We start from the raw sequence: 25,518 nt of genomic DNA, 5'->3' as shown, positions 1-25,518 counted from the left end.
GAAAAAAAGAATCCCATACAGTACATTAAAAACAACATCAAGGGGCTGGGGATATGGCCTAGTGGCAAGAGAGCTTGCCTCATATACATGAGGCCCTGGGTTCAATTCCCCAGCACCACATATAAAGAAAATGGCCAGAAGTGGCGCTGTGGCTCAAGTGGCAGAGTGCTAGCCTTGAGCAAAAGGAAGCCAGGGACAGTGCTCAGGCCCTGAGTCCAAGGCCCAGGACTGGCCAAAAAAAAAAAAAAAAAATCAAAACCAAAAACAACCTCAAAAAAATAATTGTTATCAGTACCTCCAACTTGTTCCTTCTCTGTCTTTGCCTGATGTTATTAATATTATCATTTCAAAAGTATAATGCAGATATTTCAAGTTTTAATCTTGGAAACAATAAAATGTCATATTGAACATTCAGTGTTTGAATATGGTTACCATATTATTGAAATAAATCTGCTTTTCAGTTCAAAACATGTGTCATTTGTGTGTGCGCACACGTGTGCTAGTCCTGTGGCTTGCACTCAGGGCTTGAGCCATTGTCTCTTTTTTTGTAGCCTGCTACCACTTGAGCAGATTCACTTCTGGCTCTTTAGTGGTTAATTTTCTGCTGGCTGGCTTTGGACTGTGATCCTCAGATCTCAACCATTTAGGTAGCTAAGATTACAGATATGAGCCACAAATGCCCAGCTTTTAATTATATCTGATTTTTTTCTTTAACATGTTTGATGTAAAAAACTTGTGCATATTTCCATTTCACTTAGATTACATACATTTAGAAAGCCATAATTTAGAGTTTGTCAACATTTTAGTGTAAAGAGAATTCCATTTTCTTTTTCCTTCTTTGTACAATGACATTTGACAGGTTTTTTGTTTTTTTGGGAGGGGGGGTTGTTTGTTTGTTTTTCCTTTTCTGGAGTTTTAACTCAGGGCCAAACACTTGTTCACCTTCCTTCATTGGCTGTATTCTCCTACTTGAGCCACATTTCCAGCCTGGTTCTTTGTTAGTTACTTTGAAGATGGAGTTTCATAGAATTTACTTCCCAGGATGGTTTTTAAGCATGATCCTTTACTTCTTAGCTTTCTGAGTAGCTAAGATTTATGAGCATGGCCACTGACACTTGGCTAAAGTTATACATTTTTGGTACTTTTTTTTTGTTTCATCTACTTTGATTACTAGCATATGTCCATTTTATATCTATTGAGATACATGTGATTATTTTTGTGAATTTCAAGTACAAATTCATAGTTCCAGAGAATGGATATAAATATTATAAAATAATTGTTCATAAATATTCATAGTAGACTAAAGTCTTGAGCATAATTCTATAATTAAATAATTTATCCTGGTGAAAACTTGATCATTCCATGCTTCACATTTTGATAATTTTCAGAATTGTGTGTGTATACTTTTTTAAAAATCAACTAGCTTAAGTATTTCATACATTTGTTATTGGTTATTGAAGTACAAAAACAAGGTATAAAAGTGGCTTCATATATTTAAGGAAAATAATAATTTTTAACTATATAAGGATTGCTTTCTCTTGCATAATTGGTAGATAGCAATGAAGAAATAAAAGGGAAAAATCTATATCATAAATGATTATTTTAAGCTGATTTAAGAAATTGTTCCAAGAATTATTTCCTGATGCTGTTAAAGGCATTATTTTGAAATCCAGGAAATATTTTAAAGTTATTTTGATATAGTGTAAACCAACTATTCAACACATGGACTGGGGAGGGAAATGGAGAGAGGGGAGGGGGGAAATGAGGGAAGAGGTAACAAGTTGAATAAGAAATTCTCACTGCCTTATGTATGAAACTGTACCCTTCTGTAATCCACTTTGACAATAAAGAAATTTTAAAAAAAGTTATTCTGACATATGCTGAGTAAAGCAGCAGTTGTATATGGGCGATATGGGTTTTGGGGTTTTTTTTGGTGGTTTTTTTGTTTGTTTGTTGGTTGTTTGGTGTTTTTGGCCAGTCCTGGGGCTTAAACTCAGGACCTGAGCACTGTCCATAGCCTTTTTTTTTTTTCCCCCAAGGCTAGCATTCTGCCAACTTGAGCCACATCGCCACCTCTGGCCTTTTCTATATATGTGGTACTGAGGAATCGAACCCAGGGCTTCCATGTATAACAAGGCAAGCACTCTTGCCACTAAGCCATATTCCCAGTCCGGGTGATATGTTATAAGTGATTTGTAACATGGACACTAAGACATACTAATGAATTTCTTTTTTCTCCTATGAGAATGTTTCATTAATAACATGAGCTTTTGCTGGTGAAGTTTTTTTGAAAATCAATTCCTTTCTTTACAGAAACACCTACTGCATTTCAAGACACTGTAAAAGAAAAAGAAACACCAACTCCTGGTGAAGAAATACAAATAGAAAGTTCAATTCCTCATACGGATTCAGGAATTGGGGAGGAGCAAGTGGCTAGCATCTTGAATGGGGCAGAATTAGAAACCACTACAGGTCCTGATGCCATGAGTGAACTTTTATCTACCTTGTCTTCTGAAGTGAAGAAATCTCAAGAGAGCTTAACTGAAAATCCCAATGAATTGTTGAAGCCTGCACCATCTATTTCTAGCATTAGTCAAACCAAAGGCATCAATGTCAAGGAAATACTGAAAAGTCTTGTGGCTGCCCCAGTTGAAATTGCAGAATGTGGCCCTGAACCTATCTCATACCCAGATCCAGCATTGAAGAGAGAAGCGCAAGCTATTCTTCCTATGCAGTTTCATTCCTTTGACAGGTATGTCCTCAACTTACAGGGCTCTGTTTGTGAGAGGAAGAGTAGGTTGCTAATTTTAAAATATTATGAAAAATATAGGTTCTTATTACAAAGACTATCAAGCAGAAAGGTAAACCTGATGATACGTGATAAGGTATTGTAATAATAGATCTTAAAAAAGAAGTTTCAATATGATGAGAGGAATAAAATTGGAATTAGAGAATCCAGATTTTGCTAATAGTCTATTATCAAGGAACTATAGTACAATGAAGAACTCATTTTCCTCTTCCTATTATTGTTTTATATATAAGATGAGAAAAGGGATAGGCTAAACCACTGCAAATTCTGGACCTTAAATTGTAGCATTATTGTATTGTAAGATACTATACTATTCTAGATTCAATAGTGTGATTTAAGTAACAAAATTCAAATTTTAAATGAAAATACATAAAAAATACTATCAATATAAACATCATACTTGCTGTATGTGCTTGAAAGTAAATTTTCTGAAAAGCATTCTGGCATTTTAAGTATCTAAACTACTTATTATCACATGGCCCCTATATGTACATTTAAACATTAAGTTATTGAGATCATTTATTATAAAATAAATTCCTTTTCTTGTTCTACTATTTAATAAAAATGGTAGTTCAGTGAATCAACTGAAATATTTTAGAACTAAGGAATCTTCAAAGATTGTATCTTGCTTTCCAAAAGCATGTATACTATTTGAAAAATACTTTGAGTGCTCACTACTTCCTAACACTAGTACTCAATTATAACTACTGAGTTGATGTATATTTTGAATTGTGCATGCACACACACACACATACACACACACACAAACACACACACATGCAGTACTAAATTTTGAATTCAGGGCCTCCCACATGGTAGGCAGGTCTTCTACCACTTGAGTTAATCTGCCATTTTGCACTGGCTTTTTTCAAAATAGGGTCTCACTTTATGCTAGGACTGGCCTAGACTGTACTTCCTGAGTTATTAGGATTGCAGACACATGCCCTGGACCAGTCATTATGTTTCTCTATAGCTGAGCTAACAGAACTATACCATCACATCCAGCTATTGGTCAAGATGGATTCTTGAAAATTAAACCTAGGCTAACCTGGACGTGCAATCCTCCAATCTGCTTTCCAACTAGCCAGGATTACAAATGTAGGGCACAATGTATGACTATGTTTATGTATTTATGTATAAACCAGAGTATGTGTTAGTATAGTGTCTTAATTGAATCTGTTTTTGATGTATAAAATTCTTTCTTATACCAAAACTTGATGTATTATTGTACAGAGGGTATGTATTTTGTATATGTGTTCATATGAAGTTATTAACAAATGTGTCAGTTTAGTGAGACAATATCATATTAAGGAATCAAATATTAACCTGGAAAGTTAAAAAATATACTTAGAATATAACATTTATTATAGCTTTTGATAAAAATAGCCTAATTTTATTGTACTAACTAGAAATAGCAATTTTTATTTTATACTTTGGGAGTAGAAATGTGAATAAATTCATTTAGTTAAGATGAATTGTATTTTACATACTTAAAATATAATTTAAAATATGCATATTAGAAATATAATTCCTATTTTACATTCCTTGGGATATAAAAATAATTACAATTAATTTGCATTCAGTGAAATTGTAGAGTAGCGTAGAAATAAAAATTTGAGAGCTGGGATGTAGCTCAGTGGCAAAGCGCTTGCCTAGCAAGTGCAATGTCCTGGGCTCGATCCCCAGTACCAAAAAAGAAAAGGAAAAAAAATACAGTTAAAAACAATTGCAAGTAATTATTGCACAGGCAAAATGTGTTGTTTGTAAGGTTCTAAAGAAGTGAACAATTGTGAGATCATAAAGTGCAGAAAAAATTTTAAGTCTTTTTAACTGTTGGTATTGTTATATTCATATGTCCATTCACATAGGGAGTATTCCTTACATAGTGTCATATATTTGACATGCTTTCAGGGCACTCATGTGTATGTTTATGTGTTTATATAAGTACATGCCTTGAAATATATATAGCTATAAATATGGAAAAGTATATATCTATAGATAAATATTACAGTACATTGTGTCATTTAAATTTTGTCTTACTTAGTTTTAAATTATAACTTTACATTATTAAATGTAAATTAATAAATGTAGGTAATTATTTTGATTAGCACAAGTGAACTTAGTGAAATTGAGTAAAATATTTTTATTTTAATTTTGGTTGTTAGAATAATGCTGTTCATTTAAACTCAAAGCAGTTACCTGAGTGTCAGTATTCGTAAGCTTCTCAAAATTTGTACCCTCTTGCAATCTTGCATTAAAAACAGAACTTTCTATTTGTTGCTGGAAGCATTTTTGTGCAAAATGCAATGGGAGTGGAATCATTATTCTAAATTGCATAAATTGAAATGAAATGGAAGAGCACAAAGCATATTTCATTTCTTTTTAGGAAAAGAATCTCTAGTGTGGTTAATATATGCAGTAGCTCAAGTACTATCAAATGTAAATGACGAGGTGATATTGATGAAAGGAGGGGATTGAGGTCTCAGGGGGCACTGGTGACGGATAGAACAGAAGCGGCCTTGCACTGAACGTAACTCAAGTCTGTCGTCTTCACTGCTCAAAGCCATAATGGGAGGTGGCAGTCTGAAATGAGTTGCCACGGCAAAGAGTATTATTTTTGAAATGCTTTCACACAAATCACTAGGCCCTGCATACAACTTAGTTTCATGCTTTAATGTCATCAGGAGGCACAAATTGGTGTGTCTAATTGTTTGCCACCTGCCAGCAAAATGAGCTGCCAGCCAGCCAGACGGGTTTGATTGTCTGTCAGCCATTCAATAGATTGAGAGTGACAACATCAAAAATTTAACTTCAAACTCTGAAGCTTTGAGCAGCTTTTCAGCCACATCATCCCACAAGAGCTTCTGGACCACTGCATTTTTTCATTTTATTCCTAGTGTATTGCTACCATTTGCCTTATCTGTCTTAAAGTAGCTAGAATTACATTATTAGGTACATAAACATATTTCTGAAGCACTGAAGTCTGAAGTCCAAGTTATGACATGTCTTTTAACATCAAATCACATCCTTTGAAAATAGGATCCAAGATGACAGGCTTTGGAATGAAAGCACAGAATGATACTGGATTCAAACAAAATTATCATGGGTTTTACTCTATCAGTCAAGTATTTCTCAGTTTTAACTTTAGTTAAATGTAGCAGGAATCTGATTGCTTTATTCTTTGTAAGTAAGCCATGATACCTAATACATTGGATAATACCAACTGAAATCTATTATTTTAATTTTGTTAGCCAATTTTTTGTTAATTCTATTACATACATCTTAACAATATTTTCTTTATACTTACTCTAGATTCTAGATTATATATTTGGGAGAAATTTTCTAAAATACCTGATGCAAGAGAGCTCTGCAAAATTATGTTCTATGTACATAATTTCTTCCTACATAGAATGGAGCACTGAGGAATTTTAGTATTAGGAAGTTTATAATATATTCACTAAGGAAATGACAGCATCAAATTTAGAAATACTTTAAAATAAACTTTTACAATTACATATTCCATCAAATTGTTTATGAAACATTGTCAATGTTTTTATCTACAAACATAATAAAGTGCTTATTTCTTCTCTTTCTTTCAACCATCTGTGAAGATTTAAATGTGTGCCTTTGATTATATTTGCTGATCCTAAAAACAGTGTATGGAGTATAAAAATGGAGTATAAAAATGCAAGGGATCCTTTAATACTGTTCCGTAGTGAGGAAATAGTCTGAGTAAAAGTAACATGAAAGTGAATAATTTTTCTGAATTTGTATTATTGTGAAACAGTTATATTTGTGATGGTTTTCATTCAAATAGAAAAGTGTAATAATCTTATCAAAGAATTCATTAATAGGTTGCAAAATCCTTCAACAGTGCTATCTCTTCTGATGGATTTCTATTATAGAACTATGGTTAAATATTCTGGACAAACTATTACTTTTGACATATTGTAACTCTATTATTTTTTTTCTTTTAAGCCACTAGTGAAGTTTTGCTCCATCTTTCAAACTAAAATTTTAACCCTATATTACAACTGATTCATTCTTTATTTAAGATTTTTGTGTAAATCTATAGTTTAGCTCAGTAAAACAAGAAAATGATAGTGCTTTGTTTCTCAGTTCATTTTAATTATTAAGTTTTAAAATTTGCTGTAAGTCTAGGATATTATAGAAAGCATATAATGGTTGCCATGTATGTTTTACACACTATCTTGTATTCAAATTACTCCCTTTGAGATGTTTAGACCTATATATTATTTTCCTCAACTTCTTGCTTCTGTTTAACCTTTTAAAAATTATTGTCTTTACATAAACCTGTCTTATAATTATTATGTGAAGAAAAACAATTTATTTCAAATTTATATTAAGCCTAAACCTTAAGTTTTAAGGTAATATTTCCTATTTCATTAGCTTTATACACATTAAGTGTAAATAATAAAATGCTTAGTAGTTGATATGATCTTCTGAAAATGACTTTCTTAAATGAAGAATTATATAAGAATGAGAACAATATAGTTATTTTTTGAGAATTCTCACTTTTTGTTTTTAGTGAAAATGTTTAAAAATGATTATTTATATCACTTAAAATGTAAACAAATAAATATAGGCTAAACTGATTACAAAATTGCCAATATTTACCATACAAAATTTCTAGTTTTATCCACTCTAATCTCTATTTTCATTATGCTTTGAGTCTCTATCTCCCGATTGGACTTAAAGGACGATAGCTTACAAGGTACAATTTTGACAGAGCTTTGTTGCATCCTAATTTCCCCAATGTTTACCTTTGTTTCACCTGTTATTTACAGAGAAAGATCAGTGACCTAAATAAAATATGTTAATAGGGGCCTTAGTGATACACTCAATTGCTTATGCGTTTTCTAGTAGTGTTATCAAATATTTTACAAAATAGAGAAGCATAGTCAATGAAAAACATAAGAGTCGTGATGAGCTTCAGTCAAAAGTAATATTTCGCTAAAATGTTTAGCATGTTACTTTTTTCCTAATTTGCAGTTTCTCTTTCAAGATAAATATTTAGTATCCTTAAGCTTTGTTAGAGAAAGAACGCTTATCTGAAAATGGAAACTGGTTAATGATATTTTATTATGTAAGTATATCTGTGCCTGTGACAGGTTAACTGACTCTTTGGGTCTAGTTTACAAACCCAATGAATTAATGGGGTTAGTTAAATGGCCTCATTTGTGAAAAACAAAAAACAAACAAACAAAAGCCCTGAAATTCCAAATTCCTGTGACAAATGAAAGGGCCTATACCTACTCTCAGATACCCCACAAATAGATATTTTCTAGCATGATTAAAAAACTTCAGTCCCAGAAAAAATACTATATTTGAAAGGTCCTTGACCTAGCTGATGTTGGGCAATTATTAAAAGAAATTGCATAGCTTGTTCGTATATGCATATGTTCCCTTCTGGTATACATTAGGATCCCTCAGCCATAGGATTGTTCATTTATTTTTACTTTGAAGCCCCTAAATTTCTTAGCATAATTGTATCCCTAACTTGTCTAACCTTATAGAAAAGACTAAAGGGAACGGTAAAAAGAAAGAATTCTTATAAATACCAATGAATTAATTATATTTTTTTCAGTATCTATCTTTTAAATTTTTTGCACATTTCAAAACCTTATTAAGTAGTTATACAGAGGCTGTAATTCTGTGTCAGGTTATGAGTAAAATTATTTGATAGGACAACAATGAAATACAAAGATGTACTCTTGTTTTTAAAATAAAATTAGCAGAAGTAGGTAATGAAGGTCTAGCTTCTGCTGTCTGACCACTTCTCCTATATGAACTCCTTCAGTGATCTTATTCCCCTTCATAGCACTAATAACAGTCGCAGTTGCGCACATATTTTATATGTCATTCTAAACCTTTCTCCTAAACTAGAGGCTTGCCAATTCATTTACCTATTCAACTTCACTATTTTCATGATTAATTATTTAATAATTATTATACTCAATCACAGATGTACAGAGAGCTTACAGTTTCATATGTTAGGCCTTGGGTACATTTCTTGTACTATTTGTTACCTCCTCCCTCATTCCGCCCTCCCCCTGCCTCTCCCCTCTACTCCATGAGTTGTTCAGTTGGTTTACACCAAATGGTTTTGCAAATATTATTTTTGGAATCATTTGTCTTTTTATCCTTTGTCTCTCGATTTTGATATTCCTTTTCACTTCCCTAGTTCTAATACCAATATATAAGATGAGATACATTGTGAGCGCAAGTACAACCACAGGAAGGAATACAAGATGATCATCAACAAAGAAGCTACGGTTTCACATGGCACGTTGAAAGTAATTTAAAAAATGATATAACACTCGTTTATATAACGTGGAGTTCATTTCACTTAGCATTATCTTATGCGTTCATAAGGGTATAGCTGTTAGGCTCTTGTGATCCTCTGCTGTGACTAGCCTAAACTTGTGCTAATTGTTCCCTATGAGGGAAACAATAGAGTCCACATTTCTTTGCCTGTGACTCACTTCACTTAGTATAATTTTTTCCAAGTCCTTCCATTACCTTACAAATGGGGCATTGTCATAGTTTCTGATAGAGGCATAAAATTCCATTGTGTATATGTACCACATTGTCCTGATCCATTCATTCATCTACTGAGGGGCATCTGAGTTGGTTCCATATTTTAGCTATGACAAATTGTGCTGTGATGAACATTGTTGTGCTAGTGGCTTTAGTGTGTTCTTGATTGTGGTCTTTTGGGTAGATGCCCAAAAGTGAGGCTGCTGGGTCATAGGGGAGCTCTATGTTTACCCTTCTGAGGAATCTCCATATGGCATGCCAGAGTGGCTGAACCAGTTTACATTCCCACCAACAATGAAGGAGGGTTCCCTTTTGGCCACATTCCCTCCAACATTTGTTATTGTTACTTTTCTTCATAAAGGACATTCTTACTGGGGTGAGGTGGAATCTCAATGTTTTGATTTGCATTTCTTTTATGGCCAGTGATATAGAGCACTTTTTCATATGTCTCTAGGCCATTCTCATTTCCTCATCAGAGAAGTCTCTTTTTAAAAAGTCTTTGGCCCACTTGTTGAGGGGGCCATTGGTTCTTTGCGGTTTTGTTTTGGAGGAATCTAATTTTTTTAGTTCTACATATATTTTAGATATGAGGCCTTTGTCCGCTGTATGGCCAGTAAAGATCTTTTCCCAATCTGTGGGCTTTCTGTTTCTCTTGTGAGCTATGTCCTTTGCCCTGCAGAAGCTCTGCAGTTTGTTGCAGTTCCATTTGTCCAACCTTTCTTTGATTTGTAGTATTTAAGGGCCTTTATTAAGGAAATTCTGTCCTGTGCCAAGGAACCCAAGTGTTTCACCTACTCTTTCCTTCAGTGTTTTCAGGGTATCTGTTTTAATTTTGAGGTCTTTGATACATTTGGAATATATTTTGGTGCAGGGTGATATATAAGGATCTAGCTTTGGTTTGTTGCATGTGTTGAACCAGTTTGCCAGCACTATTTTTTAAAGAGGCTATCTTTCTTCTGTTCTATTATTTTAGCTCCTTTATCAAAGATGAAGTAGGCATAGTTCTGTGGGTTCATTTCTGGATCTTTAGTTCTGTTCCATTGGTCTTCAGGCCTGTTCCGGTGCCAGTACCAAGCTGTTTTCATTACTATAGCTTTATAATACAGCTTGAAGTTGGGTATTGTAATTCCTCCAGCACTGTTCTTTCTGCTTAGGATTGTTTTTGCTATTCTAGGTCTTTGATTGTTCCATATGGATTTCAGGTTTGCTTCCTTTATTTCGTTAAAAAAAAGGGTGCTGGGATATTAATGGGTATTGCATTGAATTTGTAGATAGCCTTTGGCAATATTGCCATTTTGATTATATTAATCCTCCCAATCCAGGAGTATGGGAGGTTTTTCGATTTCCTTAGTTCTGCCTTAATTTCGTTTTTCATGTTTTTAAAGTTCTCATCATAGACGTCTTTCATTTCTTTGGTTAAGGTTATTCCTAGGTGTTTTTTTTTTTTTTTTGAGGCTATTACAAAAGGAGTTGCTTTCCTGATGTCGGCCTCTGTCTTCGGGTCATTGGCATATAGAAAGGCCATTGATTTTTTTTTTCAAATTTTTATTATGAAACTGAAGTACAGAGAGGTTACAGTTTTATACGTTAGGCATTGGATACATTTCTTGTACTATTTGTTACCTTGTCCCTCATACTCTCCTCACTCCTCCCCTTTTCCCTTTCCCCCCATAAGGTGTTCAGTTCACTTACATCAAACTGTTTTGTAAGTGTTGCTTTTGTAGTTGTTTGTCTTTTTTTTTACCCTGTGTCTCTCAATTTGGTATTCGCTTTCAATTTCCTAGTTCTAATACCAGTAAACATGGTTTCCAATATACTCAGATAAAATTAGTGTAGGTACAACCACGGGAAGGTGATACAAGAACATCATCAATAATAGAAGCTACAGATACACATGGTACGTTGAAAGTGGTTACAAATGTGATTTAACTATCGTTTCCATAACATGGAGTTCATTTCACTTAGCATCATCTTATGTGTTCATAAGGGTATAGCTATTAGGCTCTTGTGATCCTCTGCTGTGACTTGCCTAAACCTGTTCTAATTATTCCCAATAAGGGAGACCATTCAGTCCATGTTTCTTTGAGTCTGGTTCACTTCACTTAGTATGATTTTTTCCAAGTCCTTCCATTTCCTTACAAATGGGGCAATGTCATTCTTTCTGATAGAGGCATAAAATTCCATTGTGTATATGTACCACATTTTCCTGATCCATTCAGCTACTGAGGGGCATCTGGGTTGGTTCCATATTTTAGCTATGACAAATTGTGCTGCGATGAACATTGTGGTGCTGGTGGCTTTACTGTGATTTTGTTTGTGGACTTTTGGATAGATACCCAAAAGTGAGGCTGCTGGGTCATAGAGGAGTTCTATATTTAGCCTTCTGAGGAATCTCCATACTGCTTGCCAGAGTGGCTGAACCAGTTTACATTCCCACCAATAATGAAGGAGGGGGTTCCCTTTTGGCCACATCCCTTCCAACAATTGTTATTGTTAGTTTTCTTGATATAGGACATTCTAACTGGGGAGAGATGGAATCTCAGTGTTGTTTTGATTTGCATTTCTTTTATGGCCAGTGATGTAGAGCACTTTTTCACATGTCTCTTGGCCATTCTCATTTCTTCATCAGAGAAGTCTCTTTGTAAGTCTTTAGCCCACTTGATGAGGGGGTTATAGGTTCTTTGCGATTTTGTTTTGGAGGAATCTAATTTTTTTAGTTCTACATATATTTTAGATGTGAGGCCTTTGTCCGTTGAATGGCCGGTAAAGATCTTCTCCCAGTCTGTGTGCTTTCTGTTTATCTTGTGAGCTATGTCCTTTGCCCTGCAGAAGCTCTGCAGTTTGATACAGTCCCATTTGTCCAACCTTTCTTTGATTTGTAGCATTTCTGGGTCTTTGTTAAGGAAGTTCCACCAAGGAGCCCAAGTGTTTCTCCTACTCCTTCCTTTAGTGTTTTCAGGGTGTCTGTTTTATTTCGCGGTCTTTAATCCATTTGGAATTCATTTTGGTGCAGGGAGATATATAAGCTTCAAGTTTTAGTTTGTTGCATGTATTGAACCAGTTTTGCCAGCACTGTTTTTTAAAGAGGCTATCTTTCTTCCATCCTATTTTTTTAATCTCCTTTATCAAAGATAAAGTAGGCATAGTTCTGTGGGTTCGTTTCTGGATCTTCATTTCTGTTCCATTGGTCTTCAGGCCTGTTCCGGTGCCTTACCAAGCTGTTTTTATTACTATAGCTTTATAATACAGCTTGAAGTTGGGTATTGTAATTCCTCTGGCACTGTTCTTTATGCTTAGGATTGTTTTGCTATTCTAGGTCTTTTCTTGTTCCATATGAATTTCTGGATTGCTTCCTTTATTTCATTAAAAAATGGTGTTGGGATATTAATGGGTATTGCATTGAATTTGTAAATAGCCTTTAGCAATATTGCCATTTTGATTATATTAGTCCTCCCAATCCAGAAGCATGGGACGTTTTTCGATTTCCTTAGTTCTGCCTTAATTTTGTTTTTCATGTTTTTAAAGTTCTCATCATAGACGTCTTTCATTTCTTTGGTTAAGTTTATTCCTAGGTATTTTTTTTTTGAGGCTATTACAAAAGGAGTTGCTTTCCTGATGTCGGCCTCTGTCTTCGGGTCATTGGCATATTGAAAGGCCATTGATTTTTGAGGGTTTATTTTATATCCTGCTACTTTGCCAAAGTTTTGGATCAGCTCTAGTAGCTTGGGAGTTGAGTCTATGGGGTTCTTTAGGTATAGGATCATCTGCGAAGAGAGAAAGTTTAGCTTCATCTTTTCCTGTTTGTATCCCCTTTATGTTTTGTTCTTGCCTAATTGCTAGGAATTCTAGTACTATGTTAAAGAGGAGAGGAGAGAGCGGACATCCTGTCTTGCTTATGATTTTAAAGGGAATGGCTTTAGCTCTTCACCATTTATAATTATGTAAAGCAAACTTTTTTTTGTATTTTTTTTGCCCTCACACCCAGCTTTCCAAATTCAATTTCCTTAGCCTTGCCAGATTTTTCCTTTCTCGCTTTTGACCAATCTCTTTGTCATTCAAGTTCCAACCATCCATCATCATTTTTTGCTTATAGCGTGCCTCTTACAGACTCTCAGATGCCACCACTATTCTTTAAGTCTTTGATACTATTAGTCAGGATGAATCATAAGTAAGATCTTACTCCTTTTGGTAAGGGTTGGATGGCTCTGACATCATTCATAGTAAAAGCCAAACTCTGCAATCTATCAGAACCCTTCTTCCCTTTCTTTTTCATATCAACTCTTAGTCTTTTCAGTGTTTCTCTACCATTTTTCTATTCCCTTGTCTTGTGACTCTTTCTCCTAGATAGCTTTGTGGCTTCTTTCTTCACCTTTCAGTTTTCTCAGGTATCTCCTTTCTGTTTGTATTCTAACAGAACCGTACTTTCAACAATATTCCTCGTCTCTGTGCTTTAGTTTTTATAGCATTTACCATTCAGAATACTGCTTAGCCATTTATGTTCCCATTTATGTCTCTTCTTGTTGCTATATGACTGTCAATAGGACAGTTATCTGGGGACCAGTAGCTCTTTCCTATAATACTGTTTACCTCAATAAAATTGAGATTTGGAAAATCATGGTTTTGAGGTCAGCCAAAAGAAGAGTTCATTGAACTCCATCTCCAAAGTATCAGCAAAAAAGCAGTGCAGGGCCTAGTAGTAGAGTGCTTGCCTCACATACATAAAGCCTTGGTTTTGATTCCTCAGCATCACATATATGGAAAAAGCCAGAAGTGGCACTGTGGCTCAAGTGGTAGAGTGGTAGAATTAAGCAAAAAGAAGCCAGGGACAGTGTTCAGGCCCTAAGTCCAAGCCCCAGGACTGGCAAAATAAATAAATAAATAAAATAAAATAAAAGCAGAGCAGGAGGTGTGGTAGTAGAGGACCAACGAAACAAGCATGTTGAACAAACCCCAGGTCTTGAGTGAAAACACAGAGCCACCAGAAAATAGCAGGCCAGTGATTTTTTTCAACACATGGCTATATCTCTAGAAATTAAAACAGGCCTTAACACACAACACACTGCTCAATAAGGATCTTTTTAGCTCATATTCCAAATCTATAGCATTGAGATAGAATAAGTTCAGTAATTCAGTAATTCATACTTATATATTATGTATTACTCAGTGATAAGTTGGTATTCGGATACATTGAAGCTTCTTCTTGGTTTTATATCAAATATCTTCAGAATTTTTAACATTGTTACTTTTCTTTTTTTTCTGTAATTTTCTATTCCCTTCAGCCTTTCCTAATATGACTTGTTTTTACTGCTACACTGTCATCCTAACTCTTCCCTTACAGACATGATGTTCTTTGTTATTCTTGAAATGTGATGCTCATAGCATTTTGTTTGCAAGGAATGACAAAGGCTTACTCTTGGAAGATTATTATTTCTTTCAACCTTGATGCTGTTGCTAATGCACATACTAGCTAAAATGCAGCACCCTTCTACAGTATTCTAGGTGGTATGTGGAACCCTTTATGTGTGGATCTCCTTTTGTCACTCTTAGCAATTTTAGGTAATAAAAAGCATTAGAAATTTCATTTTAACAGAAGACAATATAACTTAGAAATTTTTTTCATAGCTACTAGCATTCTAACACAGCTCTGCAAACACTTAAAAATGTGTTCCTTTGTCTACTATGCATCTATATTTGTATTTTGTACTATATGAGAATATAACCTATTAATTTTGTTGATAAGCTACCATTATAGGAATTTGACATGTGGATTTTTTGTACAGTGCCACTTTTTCTTATATTCTATTCACTGTATATTACTATGAATAAACACTACTAACAATGTTTGCTAATAATTTTTCTATTGTCTCATTTGATAGCACTGTCAGTCAATGTCTGTATCTTTTCTTTTCCGTTTGTCTGCCCTTTACCAGAAATGGGGATAACCTCAGCCTTATGCTTGTCCCATTGGTGCTCTAACATGTGAGCCACACGCCCAACCTGCTTTATGTTGCTTATTTTGTAAATAGAGTCTAGCAGACCTTTCTGTTCAGGCCAGCCTCAAACAGCCATCATCTAAATCTAAGCTTCTCAGTAACTACGAGAGGCATGAGTCACTGGATCCTGATTCACCCTATACTCATTTATCCAGAAGAATTTTTAAGAGATGCAGAAAGAATATCTCATTGGGTACTTCTTCTACAGTGTCACACTACCTCACAATGAAATAAACTGAGCTGGGGACTGACCAGTGCTTTGGTGCTTTTGGTGAAATAGTTGAAAGTTAAGATAGAGAATAAAGGATTTTACTATATCATCATTAAAGAAAAAAGAAAATATTGTGAATGAAAGAGTGGAGGAATTTTTAGCATAAGTAAATTATTTATTAGTAATACCTTTTGTTAAAAAATTAAGTTTTTCTAAAATTAAGAAGAATAATCACAGGCAAGCTTGAAAGAGATGGAGAACTTGGTCAGACCATCCAGGAGAAAAAAGAAACAAGATCCCCTTCCAAAAGTGGCAAATAGTGCTTTACCTCCTGCTTAAAAAGAGTCAAATATGAGTTTGATCCCCAGGACTGCCTCTCTCCTACAAAAGAGTAATATTATAATAAATTTAGTTTTTAGCATTGAACTTACTTCTTTGAGAAAGATATTAGTGTTAAGGAAACTTATTTAACCTATATACTTGAAAATATGTGAATGATGCAATCTGTGGAGCTTTATCATGGAAAAGTAATAGTATAGATGCATTAAAATATATATTTGAGTTTAATATTTTTGTGTATTGTCTGACACTAATTTTCAAGAAAGATTTAACTTAAGACATCTCACAAATCTTTTTTCTGAACAAGTTAACAGCCATGATTGGATTGTATTTGGGAAATACTTGTGAAGTGAAGGTTGGAGTGCTGTAAAATTAGAAGAGAATGAGGTTTTGTTGCAAAGAAATCTGGATTTTTATCATATTTTAGGAAGAGTCTTGTTATTTCTATTTTGCCTTAAATTAACTAATATCGACATCTTTTTATCATTTTAACTTAACACATTGCCAAGCTTAGATTTTTTTAGTGAAATTATTATAAAAATGTGAAAGCTGTTTGGGGAAATACTGAACTCCTGTGTTCAAAAGGTCAGGACTCAAAAGCTTAACAAACACCTTGTCACTTCATTTCTCAGTATAACATTTCTACTTGAAAACTAGGCTATTTTGATAGAAAAAATAAAGTCTAAAAGATATGCATATAAAATATGCATCAAATGGCAATGCCCATAGATATTGGTTACTAAACTATATGTCCTTTTTTTGTTTGTTTCTGTTTGAAGGCACAATCTTTCTATATAGCCTCTTCTGGCCTCAAGCTCAGGATCCTCCAGCCTCAATCTCCCAAGTACTGGGATTACAGGCATACTTTGCCACTATGCCATGACTAAGTTTTAGTCTTTCTGTGAAGAGACTTTATATTTTCCTTATTAATATTTTTTGTTTTTACTTTTTTATTTTATTTTGCAGCACCTGGGATTGAATGCAGGGTCTCATGCATATGAGGCAAGTGCTATACCAACTTGCTACATGAGCCACTCCCCAACCTTTTTGTTGTTGCTGTTGTTGTTGTAGTAGTATTTTGTTTTGGATATAAAGCCATGAAAACATTTTCCAGGCCTGATCTCCCTGGACCTCATGATCCTCCTGCCTCTACCTCCCGAGTAGCTGGTAGTTTTACATTTTTCATGAATATTTTAAACATGGAAAATGTAATATGTATAAAATGGAAATGTTATGTGAATTTTGTCAAGAAATCCCATACGCATTCAGCATGTAAAATCTGCTTATTTTAGCACATATTTCCCAGTATTCCCTGTCATGATTGAGCTATTTTCGGAAAGAACTGTAAACTACAGATATTGCATTAATATTTGTTACATAGTTTTCTTGTAATCAGTTTACTTTGAAATGTTTCCTTAATGCCTAGATCCTTTTCCTCGATGACATTGGTCTCATACATTTAGTGTTTTTCTTAAAATTAAAAACAAGAGAGATTAAAGGAAGGAAGCAATAATGGAATGGAGGGAGTGCAATCAAATTAAATGTTGATTATGTGATTCTGGTATAATTAGGCTCCATCTTGAACTTCATGGCTGTATTTTGTGTCACTGCTTGCTTTGCAGGAGTGTTGTGGTGCCTGTGAAGAAGCCACCTCCAGGTAGCTTAGCTGTCACCACTGTGGGAGCCACCACTGCAGGAAGTGGGCTGCCAACAGGCAGTACCTCTAATATATTTGCTGCTACAGGAGCTACACCAAAAAGTATGATTAATACAACAGGTATTGTCTTTAAATATTTTTGTGATACCTCATCTTTTTCTTTCTGTTTTCTATATCTTCATTTTCTCTTATTTGACCTTAGAAATTGAAATGCCCTGATCATTTATAATTACTTTAATCTTAAGAATGCTCTACTTTATGTTACTACTTTTCAGAATTTGTCTCTAGATCTAGGATGCAGTTTTTCTTGGTCATTCTATGGAACACTAATGTCTGTTTTGAGTTTTCTCAAAACCACGATGCTCTTTACTTTTAGAGAGAAATCAAATTACTAAAAAGTATTTGGGGAGCAAAAGTAAATGATAATATGAATATTGAAATTTAATATGTAAAGATTAGTAAATTGCATAAAATAACTGTATATTAAAATGCTAGTGACAGAACATGGACTTGGTGACCTTTATTTGTTGAATATTAATATTCTTTGCTAAATCCCCTAAGGGGAGGCAAAGCTCCCCTAAGAGCCTTGATGATATGCAAGAGCCTCAATTTATCACAGTGCATGTGAATAAAAACTTTGTCTTACATTGAATGAATTATGTACTTAGACTATAATTTTATCCAATCATTATCCAGCAATGTCCTAATGCAACCAAAAATTCCAAATCACTATAAAATTTTAAAGCCTGTCTAAAATATCTTTTTTTTTTGTAAATTTCCAGAAATGTTCCTGTTGATTATTAGCTAAATAAATCCTTACCCAAATCTTTGTGATTCCATTTTAGGTATTTATACAACGCAAGATGATCCCTGACTTTTCTTCCCTGACTATAGTAGTCTTCTCTTCTCCAAACTGTATAGCCTTGAACTTTTCCATTTATTATCATTACTTAGATTATTCCCATTTTTATTAATTTTGTAGCTCTTCTTTGTGCTTTCTTTATCTATCTTGTTTATCATACCACCTGAGTCTGACATATCATGAGCAACACATTTATGGGTTGTAGTAAGTAGAATGTACTCTATTAAACATATATTATATACATATATGAGCAAAGAAACATCACTATTGGAATTAAGTTAGAGTATTAATAGCTTTTGCTTATCTGTAGTGTAAATAAATGTTTATATCTGACTTGTCTGAAGAAGTAAAAGTCTTCTCAGTATTTCAATTTTATATTCATTATACTTATTTGATTTTTCTATAAAACATTTTAAACTACATACTATGTACTGTTTACCATATACCAAAATCTTAAGATTTTTTATTGTACAATGGAAGAGAAAATAACCTAAATTTAGTGTTGTTTATTGAATAAAGCCTTTATTTTTCTTAAGACTTAGTTATATAAAAAAATAAGTCATCTCATATCTTTGTGTGAACAAAGTCATTATTATATTTTTAATTTATGTATTAAGAATATTATAATTAACAAGTTGTGATAGTATAAATCATATACATTATAATTAAAAGTAAAACCTTCCTTCTTAAGAATATGAAGTATTTAAATTCACATATAAATATGTGAGTATTTACAACCATATAGATGAATTGTGGGCTAACATCTAAACTGGGTACATTGTCTGGTTTCAATGTTGGCACATAGAAGTATATAAATATTATAGTGAAACTCCAGTAACTCAGTTTTATGACAATTAGATAATACTATAATATTTAGAAACACTAGATGTCCCTCGACTCCACAACCACTTAGTATACTCTTTGCAAATTATAGGAAAATTCATTCTGAAATGGCATCTTCATATCATTGAGGACAACTCATTAATTTAAAATCAATTTGAATTATATCTATTTTTATCTTTTTTACAGAATCACTTTACAAAGCATTTGATTCTGCAGAATCATAAAATTATCTTCAATATATAGTAAATATGTCTCAAATGATGAATACTAAAGTGATTTCAACATAGCAATAACAATAAAAATTGCACATTTAGACTTGCATTGTTGATCAGCTTCATTTTATCTAGAATTTCTTTCTTTTGTTGGTGTCTTTTATTTATATCCCATTCATATATGTAGTTTTGTTAGATTTTTATAACATAAGCAAATGAAGTAGATTTTAATTCAGTGCCTGTTATTTAAAACTATAGTTTGTAATTTCTCAAAAGGCCATTTGGTTTTTTGCCAAATGCTGTTGTTAAATTCAGTTGATTTATTCTTTAAAAACAAATACTGACATCACTACAATTACTTTATTAATATATTCATATTTAAGACTAAAAATTGTTATTTTGGGAACAGGTGCCGTGGATTCAGGGTCGTCCTCTTCCTCCTCCTCCTCTAGTTTTGTGAATGGTGCTACCAGTAAAAACCTTCCAGCTGTGCAGACTGTTGCTCCAATGCCAGAGGACTCAGCTGAAAACATGAGGTGTGCATAACTGTTTTTTAACTCATTATTACTCTCTACATTTTTAAACACAGTAAAATAATATGTAGTAAATACATACATATAGTAGAGTTCTTGGCAGTGTAGGTTAATATATTTTTATATTTCACAAATATGTTGTGCTGATGTTTTGCTGGTTATTAAGTAACATTGTTACATTTAAGTATGAATGAGAAAGCTAAAAGATACTGATTATTGAATATATGGTGGCATATAATGCATATTATTAATATTAGTATGCTACTATAGTATGTATTACTAATTTTCAACAACTTTTAGCATGCACAATGTTATCTGAAGATATCTTTAAAGATGTCTTCGAATAAAATATAAGATTTGAATTGTATAATAAATTATATACTACATATTTATGTCTAGAGAGAGAGAGAGAGCATGTTGAAAGTTGAATAAAAGTGATTAAAGAATATTCCTAGAATGAATTCTGGAGTTAAAGTGTACACACACTCACAGTGTATTTATAGTTAAATTTCTATTGCAAGCATTAAAAAATACAATGAAAGAGAGAATACACTCATGTTACTATCACCAAAACAAAGAAAGAAACTGCTATCAGTATCCTAGAATACTCTACTTCAGGCTCCTCTCCCTCACTGCTCTCTTCAAAGTTTTCACCATGACTTACAGTCTTGGGATACTTTTGTCTTTTGATATATATATTTTTATAAATTTAAGTACATCATAAGTGTATACCTTTTCTTATTTGCTTGTTCAAAAATAAGTTCATGAGATTAATCCATAGAAAGTTTGTTCATTCTTGTTCTTTTAGGTATGTACACTGCAACTTTTTAACTTATTTTACTGATGATAGGTCTTTGGAATTTCATTTTCTTTAGCTATTACTAACTACTTCTATATACATAATAAGCTGCTAATCATTTTAAGTACTCTGTTAAGATATGGCTACCTATATGCATATAGGTTAGGTAACATTTGTAGTGTCATGTTGTTGACTTTATGGGATGATGACTGAGCAGCAGAAAGTGAGGACTCAGATGCTTCACATCTTTGGTAGGACTTAGTGTTGTCCCTCTTTTATTTTTGTCTAAGCATAGTGGCATTTTCCTGTATTTATTTATTTTTTTTGGTGAGGGGGAGGGTTGGCCAGTCCTGGGGCTTGAACTGAGGGCCTGAGCACTGTCTCTAGCTTCTCTTTGCTCAAGGCTAGCACTCTACCACTTGAGCCACAGTGCCACTTCTGGCTTTTTCTATATATGTGGTGCTGAGGAATGGAACCCAGGCCTTCATGTATACAAGGCAAGCACTCTACCACTAGGCCACATTCCCTGCCCCTTCCCTGTATTTCTTATGTTTGTTGGCCCTTTAATTTTCTTCTTATGATTTTTTTCTAGCGCCTCTTAAAAATATTTGGCTTTTTTTCTTATTCACTTATATAATTTGAACATTGGCCCTTTAATGATTATATGCACTGTGTATCTTTTCCCACTCTGTGGTAGTTTTTCTTAGAATTATCAGTATGCTCTCCTTTGATTCATGAAGTTAAACATTTTATTCAGCTGACCAGTTTTGTTGTTGTTGTTTCTTAGTGCTTATTATGTTATGTAAGGAATCATACATTATATTTCCTCCCACTTTTATCTTCTGGCTTCTTTTTTCTCACTGACTTATGTATGAAACTGTAACCCCTCTGTACATCACTTTGACGATAAAGATAGGAAAAGGATTGTGTAACTGGAGTTGACTATGAATGTAATGAGAAAGGAGTGATATGATAGATGAATAGCACCCTTTATTTGAAAGATTACTTCTGTGCCATGTTCTGCCAATTTTGTCACAAATCAAGTGTCTCTATCTATCTATCTATCTATCTATCTATCTATCTATCTATCTATCTACCTACCTACCTACCTACTTACCTACCTATCTACCTACCTACCTACCTACCTACCTACCTACCTTCCTACCTATAGTGAGTCATGGGGCTTGAACTCAGGGCCTGTCCCTGAGTGTTTTCTCAAGGCTAGCACTTTGAGCCACAGTACCACTTCCGGTTTTCTAGTGGTTAATTGGAAAAAAGAGTCTCATTGACTTCCTGCCCCGGCTGGCTTTGAACTGTGATTCTCAGATCTCATCCTCCTGAGTAGCTAGGATTACAGGTGTGAGCCACTAGCGTCCAGCTTCCATATTTTCTTTGTTACCGTTTTTTTATTGTTTTTGACCCAGTTTGTCTTCTGTGTGTATATGTCCCTTCTCTGCTCTGTGGTCAAAATTAGCTTTAATTTTCATAAAGGACAGTATGGTTTTTGAGTAAAGTCTTGTTCGTTTTCCTAAGAATGTCTAAGCTTTATTGATGATGCACGGTTCCATTTAATTTAGAATAGGTTTGTCAGTGTCCTCTTTAAATACCTCTTGTTGAAGTTTTCATAAAGAATAGAATCTTTAAAGTTTTTTTTTTTAATTTTGTAACTGGGATTATTTTGTGTGTTTATTTATTTATTTATTTGATATTTGACTTCCAAACTATCATCATATATTTTATATCTTTAGTTTTTTCTTTAAGTTATCCATATAATGATATTTCGTTTGCTATATAGAATTCCTATGTTTTTCATTTGACTTATTCTTAGAAATTTAATATTTAGTATTTTGTATTTATAAGGTTTTCCTCAGATTAAGTTTTTGAAACCATTTGTTTATGTTGCTGAAATTTAGTAAAAACTCATTGAAAGGATATATTTTAATGAGTTTTGACCAGTTTACCCATAAAACCACATAATAATAAAAATATGGAATATATGCATCACCTTAGGTATTACTTTCCTGCCTTTTGTAATTCACACTTATCCCTGGTTCAGTCAAATACTTAGGTGTTTTTTAACATTGTAGCTAAGATTTTATTTTTGAGGATTTCACATGATGGAATTGTGCATTATATATTGTTTATGTGTTCTGGAAGTTGTTGCATTGTGCATTAATTCACCATTTCTTTTATGCTGTCCTTTTAAACTATTGATGAACTCAATAGTAGTTACTTTTAATTCTCAGATACCTCTATAATTATTATTCTGCTACCTTTTTTTTTTTGCCCTTCCTGGGCCTTGGACTCAGGGCCTGAGCACTGTCCCTGGCTTGTTCTTTGCTCAAGGCTAGCACTCTGCCACTTGAGCCACAGCGCCACTTCTGGCCATTTTCTGTATATGTGGTGCTGGGGAATCGAACCCAGGGCTTCATGTATACGAGGCAAGCGCTCTTGCCACTAGGCTATATCCCCAGCTCCTCTGCTACTTTATTTTATTTTCTATTCTTATATAATATGTTAGTTTTGCATGACCACCTTGGTTTTCTGATGGGTCCTAACAAAGTGTTGACTCTGTGGATAAGCTGGTTTTTCTTGTGATTACTTCAGGAGTGACTCTTTAGGCTTTTTAGAGGTTTCTTCCTAGCTGTTCAAAGTCTTAATTTATAATTTTTCAACTTATATTTTCAAAAGTGTCATATGAACTAAGTACTTTACTAAGTATTCTCCTTTATTACTAGCCTAGGAACCAAATTCTTAGATAAAGCATGGAAGATTTACCAGAGAATGTTCTCTGTACCACTATCTGGACAGAGTAGGTTAAGGAGGATCTTTCACAGAGCAAAGTGATACACTTTTTAAGGGAGGTCTCAATACTTTCCAAGGAAAGGTTCAAAGTTGAAATGGGTTCCAGAAATAGGGTGTTCTCAGTTGAGTTAAGGTTGTTTTTGTTTTGTTTTGTTTTGTTTTCTCTGTAACGAAATAGCTTATAATGAGGCACTTGACCTTAGGTGAAGTAACATTTTTTCTGAATAATTACTTATTTATTGTCAAAATGATGTACAGAGGGATTACAGTTTCATACGTAAGGCAGTGGGTACATATCTTGTACAATTTGTTACCTCCTTCCTCATCCCTCCGCCCCCGAAGGATTCAGCTGTGAGACATCCTTCCACAGCTCTCCACAGAGCTTTCCAGGGAATTGAAGTGGGATCTTTTGAGATAGCACAGCACCTATTATATTTTATACTTTTCTAATATACTAAGCTTTATAAAAAGAGAATTTAGTTTTATATCAGCTACTTAAAACAATTAGTTCAACTTATTGTTTTCCTTAGTTTGTTGTTTTGGCTTAACTTAGTGTCTTATATCCTCACTTTATATTTCCATTTCACTGTAGCAAATTTTTGTGTCTTTATTTGCCTGGTTGACTTGAAAGAAGAATTATTACATTACATTTTGTTTATTTTCTTTTTGTTTTCAAAATGTGCAATTAACAGTTTCCAAAAATGCAGTCCAAAGAACTTTTAAAGTTACTTAAATGTATCTGCCAAAGGCATCATATTTATCTAAACTTCAGAAATGTTTATGTGGGATACAGTTTACCATATCAATAATAATCTTCTTTCATACAAGGGAATCCTGTTTAGCATCAATTACCTAATTTCTGTAATTTTATCTACTTGCTTAATGTTGTACATCATGTGCTTGAAATATATATGATCCTGTATAGAAGAAATAAGAAGAAAAATACCAGTTTTGAATTTTATAAAACCATAGAGAAATAAAATAATTATGGGGGGGTGCCTCCAGTTTGCTTAGTGCTACAATCCTACAAAATTGTAGTTAAAAATACTATAAATATGCCCTATTTCACAAGTGTGCTAAATTATGTCATGCTAGAGATTTAGCAGGAGCTAGATAAGATATTTAATGTTATAGCTTGTAAATTACTAGTTTTATGTAGCTGATTAAAATTTTACTTCACTGTATGGCTTTCTCTCACAAATACTAACCTGCTCTTCACTTTTCATCTATGTTACTTAAGCAAATTATTTCATTTGTTTATGAATGCATTTTTCCAATTTATGTAGTAGCCTTTAATTAGTAAATTATCTATCATGGACTGACATGGTGGCTTTTCCCTATAATCCTGTCTGCTCAGGAAGCTGAGATCAGGAGCATCAGTGTTCAAAGTCAGCCCACTCAAGAAATTACTAAGATCTTATAAAGATCATTAAGGCAAGAGTTTTTAATGCTTATCGTTTCGGCTGTGCAGAAGCCATAGCTAGGAGAATTATGGTGTGAAGATAGCTCCAGACAAATAAATTAAGATTCTATCCAAAAAATAACTAAAATAGGAAAGGTCTGAGGGTATGTAGTACAAGTGCCAGAGTACTTGCCTAGCAGGAGGCCCTGATGTCAAACCATAGACCTTCAAAAAAGAAAAGGAAAGCAAAATCTGCCAGAGAATTCACTGGTCACTAATTCATAATTTTTAAGTGATTAATGTATTTTATACACATTCCCTCAATAATATAATTAATTTATTTTAATTATGTATTTTATTACAGCCAATCATTTTTAGTATTACTTAGGAATAAATATACTTAAGAAATTTACTAACTCAAATTATTATTTTATTATGTTTTGTAACTTCATGATTAAGACATAAGAAATACCAAAAAAAGTGAAATAAAAA

General features: G+C 33.5%; 1 protein-coding gene across 11 annotated transcripts in view; it reads left to right on the top strand.

Moving 5' to 3' along the window:
- Nbea (neurobeachin) overlaps positions 1–25,518 on the top strand; it is a 525,681-nt gene that overhangs the window by 172,724 nt on the left and 327,439 nt on the right. For 10 of the 11 annotated variants that reach the window (XM_048341508.1, XM_048341507.1, XM_048341505.1 and 7 more), the window contains 3 exons: positions 2,314–2,752; positions 17,536–17,690; positions 19,897–20,023. In XM_048341508.1, the coding sequence (XP_048197465.1) occupies positions 2,314–2,752; positions 17,536–17,690; positions 19,897–20,023 (721 nt within the window). The remainder of the gene's footprint in view (positions 1–2,313; positions 2,753–17,535; positions 17,691–19,896; positions 20,024–25,518) is intronic. The other variant, XM_048341511.1, reaches the window with a different exon arrangement.

This window comes from Perognathus longimembris, chromosome 3, assembly GCF_023159225.1.
Source record: "Perognathus longimembris pacificus isolate PPM17 chromosome 3, ASM2315922v1, whole genome shotgun sequence".
Taxonomy (NCBI): domain Eukaryota; kingdom Metazoa; phylum Chordata; class Mammalia; order Rodentia; family Heteromyidae; genus Perognathus; species Perognathus longimembris.
Note: the sequence above shows the minus strand (reverse complement) of the source record. Positions and strands in the feature narration are given on the sequence as shown.